This window comes from Camelus bactrianus, chromosome X, assembly GCF_048773025.1.
Source record: "Camelus bactrianus isolate YW-2024 breed Bactrian camel chromosome X, ASM4877302v1, whole genome shotgun sequence".
In the NCBI taxonomy this organism is placed as follows: Eukaryota; Metazoa; Chordata; class Mammalia; order Artiodactyla; family Camelidae; genus Camelus; species Camelus bactrianus.
Genome location: NC_133575.1, coordinates 1326395 through 1340607, shown reverse-complemented (window position 1 = coordinate 1340607; position 14213 = coordinate 1326395). Strand labels below are relative to the sequence as shown.

The following is a 14213-nucleotide window of genomic DNA, read 5'->3' as shown; positions in this document are numbered from 1 at the left end:
CTGCAAAAACCCACAGGCACGTCTCACCCCTGAGACACATGCTGCAGAAGGTGCTGGTCCTGTGTTCCAGGGTCCTGGGGCCACAGACGTCCCCATGAGCATGTTCCCAAAAGCTGGGGCTGGAAAGACCCAAGGTGGTCCTTTATGAGAGCCACCTAGACGGCGCAGGGACCACACTGCTGCAGAATGACCGAGAAAGCGGGCTTCTGCTCAGGACGGTTGTGTGTTCTGGGTTCCCCTCTGGACCTCCGGATCCTCTTCCAGACTTGCACGGTTGTTCAGCGAAGTCGGTTCCTGGAGGTTGTAGATCTGAGGTTCTGACACTCCCGTTGCCCTTGCCTGGGGGCTGTTCTCTGTTCCCAGAAACTGCCCTCGGGGTCTTGCCCCATGGCCGTTGCACCACGCGGTGGCAGGAGAATCTGTCTGGTTTGCTCACAGAAGGGAGTCTTATGTAATGAACCATTGCCGTAGGAACGACGCCCCATTTTCTTTTCTGTAGAAGGAAACCCCATCACGGGAAGACATCCCATCATGCTGGCTACATCCTGTTGACTAGAGACATGTCACCGGTCCCACCCACACTCAGAGACGGAATAATTAAAGACGTAACTCACTGAGGGCAATCTTCTTAGCACATGTTCCCTGCAGTGGACCCTCCTCTTTTTCTAATCCGGGGCCACTTCCCAGGAGGGCTGCAAGTTAACCTGCCTGCTCAGGAGTCATCTTAGCTTCTGCCGTACTTTGGAAGATAACCATGCGTTTCTGTCTTTTATCCAGTGGAGTTTTTGTATTGCGACCTGGCGTCCATGAGGTCTGTCCGGCAGTTCGTCCAGAAGTTCAAGATGAAGAACATCCCCCTCCATGTGCTGGTCAATAATGGTGAGTGTCGGGAACCCCAGGGGCCAGCGAGGGCGGGGCGTGAGCTCTGGCCGCCGCGCGAGCGCCGTCCCTTGGGAAAGCAGGACCCCAGGGAAACCCGTGGACGTATCTGCCACTTGTTGCCGCTGCTTCGTTCCAATGGTGCGCGTGGCTTTTATGAGCGCGCTCAGTTGTCGGACGTTGCTTTGAAATGATGGAAAAACGTGATGATGGGCCGTGTGGCGGTGATACTTTGATAGATCCACTTGGGCCAAGATGTATCAGGAACGTGGGAAGGGCTGGGCGTTTTCCCAAGTGTCATTTTACTAAATCCTCTGTGTGTTTCCGTGAGTGTCGATGTTTGGGCTCCAGACCCTCACACCCAACTGTCTTCGTTGCATCCCTGCAGCCAGCACTCTTCAAAGGCCCGCGTGGCGTCCCCTTCCCTTGCCTTCAACCCATGATCAGCACGAACCACCCACAGCCCTGCTTTAGCCCACGGAGCTTTTCAGAGCATCGGACACACGTCTCCTTCGTCACCTTGGTGCCCCGTCCCCCACCCGTCTCTTCCTCTGCTGTGGTCTACTTATTTCATAAAAGTCCATCCCGACCCTACAAAGAAAGGATTAACACGTTCAGATTTTTTTTTTAAAGACGTTCAGATGTTAAACACAGAACCAAACCTCTCGTAAATGTGCCGAAACACATTTGTATCGGTGGAATTAAGACATCGCCTTCAGACTTGGAGACCCAGTCCATAGTGGAGGTAAATAGTTAAATGGATGCAGTCAGACGGATAGACGTAAATCAAACAATGAGCTACAACCACTACGCTTCTTACCAAATAGAGCAGACATTTGTCAAATTATTCGTAACTCGGGTGGCAGAGAAAATGTTACCATAGGACCCTTGAGATTACACTGAGCCTCCACGTGGATAATCCAGGATAATTTTTGCACCTAGGAATTTTTTTTTTTTTGGAAGGGGGAGGAGTTAATTAGGTGTATTTATTTTTTAGAGGAGGTCCTGGGGATTGAACCTGGGACCTCGTGCATGCTAAGCATGCGCTGCACCACTGAGCTACACCCTCCCCCTGAAGTTTCACATCTGAGGATCCTTAATCAAGCCCTCCTCCAGAGTCCCCCTTGCCATCGGAGGTACCGTAGTCACGGTGCCGGGGAGGGTTAGGTTGTGGGCATACCTGAAGGAAGGGTGCACCCCTCTTCCTCCTGAGTCTGATGCTTGTCCGTCTGATTCTGGCTCCCAGCGCCTGGGGTGTGTCATTTCTCCTCCTCTCTCTCTGTCTTGCTGTTCTCTTTTTCCCCATCGTATGAATACGGTTGGCGGGCAGGGTTGTGGTCCGAGAGATACCTCTGTTCAGTCCACTCGTTCCATTGGGAATTCTCACGGAAGGGAAAGACATGGGTATAGAACTGTGCATAGAGTGTGCGTCCAGCGTTACACGTATGCACGTGCGGTGTTGATGTGTGTGTGTGTGTCTTGGAGAGAGCTACCCGCGAACACGGTTCCCCTCTGCTTAGCCCGGGAGAAACACGGCGTGTGATTCACAGCGGCGGCTCTTGTGGGAAGACTTTAATTTCTCTTTCCTCTCCCTGGTGCTTGATTGATATTTTTCGAGTTTCCCGCAGATGGTTATGCCTGAAACTTACTTTCAGAAATGTGTGATTTCCTGTGCCCTCCACTTCATAAATTAGGATCCGTTAGGAGTTTGGGGTTGGCTGATAACACACTACTGTACATAAAATAAACAACAAAGACGTACCGTAGAGCACGGGGAACTCTATTCAGTAGCTTGTAATAACCTGTAATGAAAAAGAATATATACATGTGCCTGAATCAGTTTCCTTTACACCCGAAACTAACAATATTGTAAGTCAACTTTACTGCAAATTGTCATTACCAAGGGGGAGGCGGGGGTGGAGGGATAAATTCAAGACGTGCAGGGACACACTCCTGTATATAAAACTCATAAACAGCAAGGTCCTACTGTGCAGCACAGGGAACCATTCAATTTCTTGTAATAACCTTTAATGGAAAAGAATGGATTTACACATGGACTGAGGTGCCGTGCAGAGCTGTCCAGCCGCACGTCTGAGTTCCTCATCAGTTGGACGCTACTCCGTCATTAGGGACCGGGAGCCCTTCACCCGAGCGCCGTCGGGCCGGGGCGCTGCCCGGACGGTGTCCTGGCCCCACGCGGGGTTCCTGAGGTTTTACAGACGTGGACTCGCACACAGCTGGCCGTCCGCTGGGGGCCTTTCCCGCCGCCTCCCGCAGCCTTTCTGTAGGGTTTCCCACCTGCCAAGAAGTAGAAGAATGATGGCTGCCAAGTCGCCGCTGGTCTCTGGGAGAGCGTCCCCTGCCCCGGGCCGGAGGTGCGTCTGTGAAGCTGGGCCCCACTGGCGGGCGGGTCGGGGCGCCCCCCGAGTCCTGGGACGGCTCCGGTCATCCGTCGGTGGCCCCGTGCTCCGTTTCTCTGCAGAGTCTTAAGCCAGGCACGCCCTGCTCTCAGAAAGGTTATGTTTCTCTGGAAACCGGGACACAGTTGCGTTTGGACCTCGGGACGCTTGGCGCTGGGCCGTCCTTCCATGCCCTCCGTATTCTCTGGGCAGAGACTCTCAGCCACATGTGGGCTGAGCTTCAGCCCAGACTCGGCCCGTCCGTCAGACCCTTCCTCTGAGCTCAGCACCTGTCCCTTCTCAGTGCCCCCGACGCGCCTCCGGCCGGCGGGGCTGGTGTGGAGTTTCTGAGTCCCCCCGAGGGACACTGGCTCCTGGGGAGAAACCGCTCCCCGGCTGTGCGAATCCCGAAGCTCGGGGCAGCTTCCTGCGTCATCAGACCCCTCTGTCCCTCCGACCTGTCCTGCCGCCATCCCGTCTCTCTGCTCTGCCTCTGACCCTCCTGCCTCTCTGATAACGACTGTGTCGTTGTGCTGCGCTCACTCAGGGTAAGCGCCCCGCGGCGAGATGCTTCATTTCATCACATCTGCAAAGTCCCCTTTGCTACGTCAGGTGGCAGATTCACGGGTTCCAGAGATTAAATCATGTCCACCACACGGGGGTCAGGAAGTGGACATCCTTGGGGACACCATTCTGTCCACCACACAGGGATCAGGAGCTGGACGTCCTTGGGGACATTATTCTGTCCACCACACGGGGATCAGGACCTGGACACCTTTGGGGACATTATTCTGTCTGCCACACGGGGGTCAGGAAGTGGACATCTTTGGGGACATTATTCTGTCCGCCACACACGGATCAGCACGTGGACATCTTTGGGGACATTATTCTGTCCACCACACAGGGATCAGCACGTGGACATCTTTGGGGACATTATTCTGTCTGCCACACGAGGATCAGGAGCTGGACATCCTTGGGGACATTATTCTGTCCACCACACGGGGATCGGGACCTGGACACCTTTGGGGACATTATTCTGTCTGCCACACGAGGATCAGGAAGTGGACACCTTTGGGTACATTATTCTGTCCACCACACGGGGATCAGGAGCTGGACATCCTTGGGGACATTATTCTGTCTACCACACGGGGATCAGGAAGTGGACGTCTTAGGGGACATTATTCTGTCTGCCACATGAGGATCAGGAAGTGGACATCCTTGGGGACATTATTCTGTCCACCACACGGGGGTCAGGACCTGGACACCTTTGGGGACATTATTCTGTCCACCACACGGGGATCAGGCCGTGGATGTCTTTGGGTGGGGGGTCATATTCAGCCCATCACGCCCACCTTTGTGTGCTTGGTAATTCAGAGGCAGGAAAAATACAGTGATTAGCAAGAGCCCTTGACCTCATGTCGGTCATTCTATCGCCAAGGAGACAAACATTAATCAACTATTCATAGATTTGGGAAATCCGTGAAATAGCCACCCCGCCCCCTCCACCATAGACAGGGCCACCTGCCCTGTGACACACGGTCGTGCACGATGCGGGGAAGACCCACGCGTGGAATCTCCCAGCCTGTGCTCCTCCCAACACCGTGTCCGGGAGTCCCGGGCAGGCGGGCTGATGGACGCACCCTTGGACAAGAAAGAGTCCCCTTTCGGCCACAGCCTCTGTGTCCCTTGAGGTGCAGCAAAACCACGGAGCTGTTGGAAGGGGCTCGGGAAGGGGCCATCCCGTGGTACCCAGGATGGGTGGCTGTCTTCAGGGGTGAATGCCTCCCGGGGTGGGGGGAGCCCTGAGGGTGCAGTCAAGACTGAGAATGGATTTATCACCCGCCCAGTGGGCTGGGGGCTCGGGACAGACTTAGTTGGTTTCGAAAGTCAGGAAATTTCACATTTGTCTCAACCTTGCTGTGTGCAAATGACAGTTCTCGAGTCAAATACCCTGAGGGTCCCCCGAGTCAGCAGGTGCACACGGGTTCCCCAATTCAGGGACTTCTCAGAGAGGGACTCTAGTGATGTTGTTAGTGTCCTGGAGGGTCTGCAGAATTTCCCAAAACTATGTTCCCGGAACCCTCCTCTGCAGTATCGCCTCCTCCCACCAACGCCTCTGAACCCAGCCCGGGCAGCACGTCTCCCGGGGGAAGCAGGGAACGTTTCCAGGGAAGCCTCCGCTTCTGCTTTGCATTTTTTAAAAAGCGAGCGATCAAGATTTTGCAAAGCTGAAGCGTTGCAGATCTGGAGTCTTTTTTGCATTTGCCAGCGTGACAGGGACAGACCCAGACTGCCTCTCTCTGGCAGTAGGGAGCTCTTGCGTGAAGCCTGATGATTTATGAGACCCGAGAAAGATCTGTGGCTCTCCCTCCCACAGAGCTGGTCAATATTTACCATTCAGTCACATTGCAATTTATTTTATTTATCTGGCTCCCCATCCTGCTGCCTGAGCGTGGGTAGGTTTGTAAGCACTGCTCAGGATTTACGGCTCATCCTTGCAGGAGACCTCCCATAACTCTGGCGGATGCACGGCCCAAGATGAAGAATCTCTAAAAATGATGTTTCCTCCCCGCAAATAAGTACGTCAGTGTTAAGCCTGAAAAGTAGCGAAGATGCTCGCCTGGCCGGATACACGCAAACTGAGTTTTTGGCACAATTCTCCACTCATTCATTCATTCGTTCATTCATTTATTCAATTCCATAAATCAGCTCGGCGGTCCGAACAGACCGGCACCCCTCAGTGCGTTTCTTCCCGGGAGTGGCCGGCGGTGGCGTTTCCAGCGACGGAGGACGGTGGGGCAGCGGGGGAAGGAGTGACTGGGGCCCGCCTCTTGGTGGACTGACGCCTGAGCAGCCCTCTTATTTCTGCGCTTGGCGTTCGCTGCATGAAGCGAGGCGTCTGATGTGCGCGCCGGGAAGCGGGTGACTCAGCGTGCCCGCCTTCCTGGGGGGAGCGCTGGATCTGAGTGTGTGTGTGAGTGTGTGTGTCGTGGGGTGGGGGGCGCTTCGCCTCGGCGCCGTCTGTTCCTCTCCCTCGCTGGCTGTCTCCCAGACGGAACCGGCCTCCTCTGGGTTTCCCCGCGCTCCTGCCTCTTGGAACAGAAGGCAGTCGGATGCTCCTTTGGTGGTGCGGACGCTGTCGGCACGGGGGGAGGGGGCGCGGCGGACTCCGAGTCCGTGACTGTCCTCAGACTAGGAAAGGGTGCCCACCCTGCCTCCTCTGTTCCTCCAAACACCCATCATGGGCCTCCAGGAATGTGAGTCAAGAAGCACAGTGGTTTTCTGACTTCCCCAGAGGCTTCGGAAGCATTTGACCCAGAAACTCATTTTCAAAGTGTGGAGCTGGCTTTTGCATATGGCGGGTCCCCAAGCGGGTGGGCTTTCCGGCCGAGGATAGTTGCTCGCTGCAGAATCACACTCAGTAAATGGTCCCCGTCTGCCGTGGAGCGTGCGGCGGGCCAGGCGGGTCTGCCCTCCATGGTGACAGTGAGATGACAATGTTGGAAAAACGGAGGTCGCTTGTGACTCCTGGATCCATCGACGTGATGCTCCCCCCAACACTTTCTCCATTGACCTAAGAATTATTTTGGACACGTCTTTGCTCTTTTTTTTTAAAAAAAAATATTTTTATTGAAGTATAGTTAGTTTACAATGTTGGGTAAATTTCGGGTGTACGGCACAATACTTCAGTCATACAGGAACATGCATATATCCCTTTTCATGTTCCTTTTCACCATAAGTTACTACAAGATACGGAATATAGTTCCCTGTGCTTTATAGTATGAATTTGTTGTTTATCCATTTTATATATAGTAGTTAATATGAGCACATCTCAAACTACCAGTTTATCCCTTCCCACCCCACTGCCCCCCGGTAACCGTAAGTTTGTTTTCTATGTCTGTGAGTCTGTTTCTGTTTTGTAAATAAATTCTTTTTTTTTTAGATTCCACATATAAGTGATACCCTGTGATATTTGTCTTTCTCTGTCTGACTTACTTCACTTAGAATGACGATCTCCAGGTCCATCCATGTTGCTGCAAATGGCGTGACTTCATTTTTGTTTATGGCTGAGTAGTATTCCATTGTGGAATATGTATACAATGGAATATTGTATGTTCTTTATCCATTTATCTGTTAGTGGACATTGTTTGCTTCCACCTCTTGACTCTTGTAAGTGGCATTGCTCTGGGGAACGGGTTGTTATAAACGGGAGCCCTGGGGAATGAGCAGCTGTTTTTACTGCTCCTTCTCCCACGTCTTGGTTGGCAGAGTTGGGGTTAAGATCTCAGACACTCACTAACCAAGAACCACTGTGTGGAGCACTGACCTGACAGCAATACCCGTTTATCCGTTTAAAACCCACAGACACGGCTGCGTGGGTTCACCGCCAGCCTCTCTCCCTCAGCACACACCAGACGTTCAGCAAGGATTATCGCCGGGGTGGGACATGATACCCCAGGAGGTCGCCACGACATTTTGCTTTAAAAGCAGAAATGAACCTGATTATTCCCAGCATCTCACTTGACCATGGGTTCGTCCTGGGCAGGGAGCCCGGAGTGTTGGGTCCAGCCTCCCCAAGGCCGCAGCCCCCAGGCCGCTGCTCCGCACAGTGAGCCCTGTGGATGGGCTGGAGCTCGGGGGTGGGGGTGGGAGGTCGAGCTGTATTCAGGGCAGAGACGTTTTTCCCGCGGCTGCAGAAATATGTTCTCCCCGAGGACGCTGTTTACGCAGAGTCTGCTCGGATGCCCCAGCATGATTTCCCGAGTGACCTTGAATTCACCCTTGGCCGAGACCGCGAGTTTCCGCTCTCATCTGTCAGCAGAGCTCCTGTCCAATGAGGATCCGTGCTGGCATGTCCCCCGGGCCCTGCAGCTGCTCCACGTTAACTCGTCCGGTTCCATGTCACCAGGAAGTGCCTCATATGGGGATGGAGTGAATACAGAGTGTCCCTGCTCGAGGAGATGCGGCTATCACTGTCCCTCAGCAGGGGTCACTGTTAAAGTGACCACTGGTGCCCCAGACAAAAAAAAATGAACATGGAGGGGTCCGGCCGGGGTGCCCCGGGGTGGGAGTGTAGAGTCCAGCATCGGTGCAGCTGCTCCAAGGTCGGGCTGACCTCACTCCCCTGGCTTTTTTCTCTGCGTCAACCTTCCAGGGGTCAAAGGCCATCTTGAGGATGGGGTCACCATCGACAGCTTTCTTCTGTAACAGTTTCTTTAAGGAACCTCTCTGAAGCCCCAGGAATTTTCTGCAAGTTAACATCCCCAAAGTTCTAGCCGCAGTCCCTGTTTTTTTTTCTTTTTTAATAAATTCTTTAAATTTTTTTAAATATTTTATTTTTTGATGAGGAGGGAGGTAATTAGGTTTATTTATTTATTCAGTGGAGGTACTGAGGATTGAACCCAGGATGTTATGCCTGCTAAGGACACGCGCTACCCCTGAGCTGTATCTTCCGCCCACCTCCCAGTCCCTGTTGACCCCACGTCCCCTTCCAATGCCCCCAACTCCATGACGTGGGCTGTTTTCCACTGGGTTTTGATGCTCAGAAGGGTGTGCCTGGTACCTGCTGGCTGGTGCCCTTAGACAGAGCTCTCGAGCCTGGAATTCATCATTCAGCGACCACAGCCGTCTCACTGACTACCCCCAATCCTAGTGCATTGAAAGAACCATTTCCTTTTGTTAAAATGTATTTTTTTTTAAATTGAAGTATAGTTGGTGTACACTAATAGTATGTAAATTACAGGTGCACATTATGGTGACTCACAGGTTTTAAAGGTTACAGTCCATGTACAATGTATCCTTGTAGCTTATTTATTTTATACATGGTAGTTCATTCCTCTGACTCTCCTCCCCCTATCCTGCCCTCTACCCTGCCCTCCCCACTGGTCACCATGAGCTTGTTCTCTGCACCTGTGAGTCTGCTTATGTTATATTCACTAGTTCTATTTTTTTAGATTCCACATGTAAGTGATACCACACAGCCTTTGTCTTTCTCTTTCTGACTTATTTCACAGCATAATAACCCCCTCCAAGTCCATCCCTGTTGCTGCAAATGGCATTATTTCATTCTTTTTCATGGCTGTGTAGTATTCCACTGTATAAATGCACGACGTTTTCTTTATCCAGTCATCTGCCGATGGACACTTAGGCTGCTTCCATGTCTTAGCTGTTGTAAATAGTGCCACTGTGGGAATCACCATTTCCTTTTCCTTGCAGTTGGGACAGGCGTAGCTCTGGGGCCTCCATGATCTGATGGGCCCACCAGGGGATGTATGTCCAGGATGGCGTCCTGCTATGCTGGGAACATGGTAGTAGTGCCCGCTGGATGGGCTCAGCTAGGACGGTCGACCAGATCGCCTACATGTGGTCTGTCCCAAATAGCAGTCTTAGCGCTGCCAGTCTTCTCAAGCAGCATGGGGTCTGCCCAGAGACAGAATTCTGGACACCAGGAGCTGCATGGTCTTGTCTGAGCAGGCCCTTGGCATTTGTAGGATATTGTCACCGCCACTGCCTTCTACTCACGAGAGCAAATCTCACGGGAATGCGATGGAGACTCCCTCTCCTGGAAGCACGAGTGTCCAGTGTGCGGGCTTGGTCTGCAGCCGCCTGGAGGTCCCCCTCCCTTTCGGCCGGCCTCACATAAGCCATGTGTCCTTACGTACTAGTCTGTGCGGGCTGAGGGCTCCCTGACTAGGAATTTACAGCACGTTAGGGGACTGAGTGTATGTGTGTGGCCTCATCCCACTCAGTCAGGGAAATGACGTGACGAGAGAGGCATTTGCATTTGCCATAAACGCCAAACTTTATGTCCGCGTGACAGCTGATCCCCGCATGGCTTTTGGATGACTCCTCAGGAGCACCCAGCACGCTGTCAGGGAGCACTTTGTGCGTCTGGTGTTCCTGGCTGCAGGAATGTTTAAACACACGTTCCGTGGAACGCAGGAGAGACGTGTAGCTGGCTGGCCCCTGTCTGTGGGTTCCCCCGGGCGGGTCCCCACTCGTGGTGTTTTACAGCAGTGAGCTCAGGGGATGGCGTTCCCGTATCAGGGAAGGTGTCTGAGACACCTGGGTGTGGAGGGAGGCGGTCAGACGCACTCGGCCCGGCCAGAAAGCGGGTGCGGGTCTGAAGCCCACACCTGAATTGACCTGTCCTCTCGTTTATACGTCTGGAGCCCCGTCTTCCATCACAGTCCGTGAAAGCACCCATCAGCTGTTGTCCAGATTTATTTTTAAGTGTTTATCTACCCCGTTGCTGCACCCAGAGCGTGTTGCCGCCACTGTTAAAGCCACAGCCTGAATCACATGGGTTTTGTTTCTTTTTTCTTTTTTTTTTTGCCTCAAGAACTTCAACAGTGGGAAAGCAGCACTGGGACCAGGGATGTGGGGTCGTGAAACCCAAGGTGGGTCCTGCCGGGGAGCTGGGTGTGGTGGGGCGTGCACAGTGGCCTGCGTGTCCAGGGAGAGAGCTCACAGTCCAGCCGGGAGAAGTGTCCACACGTACACTTATGCACACACAAGTGCACGTGCAGAGGGTTACATGTAGAAATCCAGACTCACACACATGCAAAGACTCATATGTGTGCTTATCTGTACATCCGTATATCTACATATAACACACACATAAATGTGTACACACCTGCAGATGCATAGAGACAGGTATGCACATATGCATACACGAATATATATGCACATGTGCAGAAAATCATTCACATGCCAAACAATTTGCAAATGCAAATATATATGCAAATACAAGAGCCTATGGAAATGAGTATACAAATGGAAATACATGTATAGATGCATTATCCGTAAACATATGCAAATGGGTGGTTAACTGAACACTTACGCATATGCAAATACCGCTGCTCACAGTTACAGTATGTACACACATGCATATGCATGAATATGCAAATTCCTTTACCATACCCCACTTACAAATACATATGCAAATACCTCTGCTCATATACAAATATGTATACTTATGTACATGCATATGCATGAACATGCAAATACATTTCACCTCACACACTTACAAATACATATGCAAATGCCTATGCTCATATGCAAATACATACACTTATATATATGCATATTCACAGATATGCAAGTACATTTAACCTTACCTTGTACACTTACAAATACATATGCAAATACTGCTGCTCATATACAAATGTGTACACATACATACATGCATATGCATGCATTATTTGCAAATGCAGGCACTTCTGCAGATACACAGGCATGCTCCTGCATATGCAAATCCATAGACACACATGTACCACAAATGCCTAAGAAAACACGTGTGTAAATTGATAGGCATTTATAAATACATACGTGCAGGGAGATGCACACACAAGTAAACACGCAGATGCAGAAACGTGTATAAGTGTGTGTGTGCATGTATGCAATTGCATACATGTAAATACACGCACACGTGCATATCATACGTGTGCACACGTACAAACACGTCTACGGTAGGCATACAAATACACACAGACTCACACACGTATACGCCACATCTTCTTTATCCAGTCACCTGTCGATGGACATTTAGGCTGTTTCCACGTCTTGGCTGTTGTAAATAGCGCTGCTGTGAACACTGGGGTGCAGGTGTCTTTTCGAATTAGAGTTTTCTCCAGGTATGTGTATGCCCAGGAGTGGGATTGCTGGGTCATATGGTAAGTCTGTTCTTAGCTTTTTAAGGAACCTCCAGGCAGGACAGTCTGATCTTGTGGTGGGTGCTGCTGTTTTGTGATTATTTGCAAGCTCGGGCCACCGAAGGGCAGACTTTGAGAGCAGGAGAGGTCTTACTGGTCTGTTGGCTTCGCCCCCGCAGCATGCAGGGCAGGAGGCTGAGAGGCAGTGAGGACCAGACCCCCCCCCCCCCGTCTGGGCTCCCAGGCTGCTTCCTCGTCCCTCTGCGGGAGGCGGCTGTTCCATCTCATGTCGCCCCATGTTCCTCTCCCTGAAACTCCCCGTCTCCCCAGCCGGCGTGATGATGGTCCCTGAGCGGAGCACTGAGGACGGCTTTGAGGAGCACTTTGGGGTGAACTACCTGGGCCACTTCCTGCTCACCAACCTCCTCCTGGACACCCTGAAAGCATCCGGTTCTCCTGGCCGCAGCGCCAGGGTGGTGACTGTGTCCTCGGCCACGCACTATGTTGGGGAGCTGAACCTGGACGACCTCCAGAGCAGGTAAGTGAGCAAGCGATGCCGGCGGCCCCGTGGGCTTCCAGGGAGGTTGGGGCTTGCCCATGACAGCGGCGCACTGAGCAAAGTCCCCCTGCCCGGTGACGCCAGTGCACAGGCCCTGACTGTCTCACATAAACCTGTCCTGTAATAGGAACTGGAACGACCAATGCACACAGACCTTCCAGACACCGCAGGCTCCGTCCCAGAACACTGCAAAGGCGGCCATCACACCACTGTTTCCCAGTGCACGTAAAAGTCATGTGTACGCTAGACTGTATTCTGTTCATTGTGCAATAGCATTTTGTGTAAAAAACAAACATGTACATTAAAATAACACTTCATTGCCAGCACTATTTACAATAGCCAAGACACGGAAGCAACCTAGATGTCCATCAACAGATGACTGAATAAAGAAGCAGTGGTATATTTATACAATGGAATACTACTCAGCCATGAAAAAGAATGAAGTCATGCCATTTGCAGCAACATGGGTGGACCTGGAGATCACCTTAATGGCAGATGTCTGGTCTCCAGAACTGGGAGGAAGTGAATTCCCATTGTGTTAAGTGCCCCCCTCCCCGCCCCAGTCTGTGGGTCTCCTGTCCCCTGTGCGGGGCTGTAAGAGGGTCTTCCAGGTCCTGAGGAATCTGAGCTGTGCTGGGATGGGCGTCAGGGATGCCTGAGCCACACCCAGAGTCCTGCAGGAGCCCTGGGGTTTGCGCAGGCAGATCTCACTCCCAGCCATTTCTGACCTGTTCTATCAGAACCCAGGGGGTGGGAAAGTAATCTGGAAAAAAAAAATGGACATATAACTGAATCACTTTGCTGTTCACCGAGACCAGGCAGGTGAGTCCCACACTCTCCCCAGTCCTAGCTCTGACCTCGGACAAGATGGGATGGCTCTTGGTGGCAGAATGAGCAGGACCTCCTGGCTGCAGGGGTGGCTGCGTCCTGTGCCACTAACGAAGGTGCTTCTTTTGGGTAAAAGTGACGTGTTTCCAGTGGCGTCGTGCACCAAGGTCCACCTGGAGACCAGGGCTCAGAGTGGACTTCCACCGGGTCCCCCCTGCTGTCTCCTTCTGGAGGGTAAGGACACCCTCCTCTTGGGTTCATCATCCCTCCCAAGGTACGTGCTTCTTACAGGCTTACTCCCTCCCGGGGAGGAATGTCTCCTTGTTCCCATTGGCTTTCTGTCTTCCTTCTTCTTTGGTGCAACACATCAGCATTGGGAAAGTCCGCCTTTTTTCTGTTGCTTCCTGTACAAGTTCCCTGGGGCCGTGGTGACAAAGTCCTGCAGACTGGGTGGCTGAGAACACCAGTTTATTCCCTCCCAGTCCTGGAGGTGGGAAGTCCAAGCTCGAGGTCGGTTGGTTGGACAGGATGGTGAGGTTCTAGGGGAAGGAGGTTCTGGAGGTTTCAGAGGAGAGTTTCTTCCAGGCTTCTTGCCAGCTTCTGGTATTTTTGCCTGACCTTGGGGTTCCTTGGGTTTGTAACGCATCTCCCCATCTGTGCCGTCATCTCTGTGTGAGCGCCTTCTGGTCATCTCTGCCCCGGGCATCTTCTCTCTGGGACTTCACGTGGTCCCCTCTGTGTGCCTGTCTCTTTGCCCCAAATCCCGCTTTTTAGAAGGACACCAGTCATATTGAATTACAGCCCACCCACCCAAGCTCATGTTAACTTCATTACCTCTCTAAAGTCCCTGAGGCAGGTGGCGGGAGGTTATAGCTCAGTGGTAGCGCACATGCT

At 52.3% G+C, this 14213-nt stretch overlaps 1 protein-coding gene across 2 annotated transcripts in view; it reads left to right on the top strand.

Annotated features, from left to right (window-relative positions):
- The window catches only part of DHRSX (dehydrogenase/reductase X-linked), a 157313-nt gene that overhangs the window by 98398 nt on the left and 44702 nt on the right, over positions 1 to 14213 (top strand). For both annotated transcript variants that reach the window (XR_012504727.1, XM_074359345.1), the window contains exons 4-5: positions 778 to 879; positions 12263 to 12470. Coding sequence is in view for 1 of the 2 variants with exons in the window: in XM_074359345.1 (XP_074215446.1) it covers positions 778 to 879; positions 12263 to 12470 (310 nt within the window). In the remaining variant the exon portion in view is untranslated. The remainder of the gene's footprint in view (positions 1 to 777; positions 880 to 12262; positions 12471 to 14213) is intronic.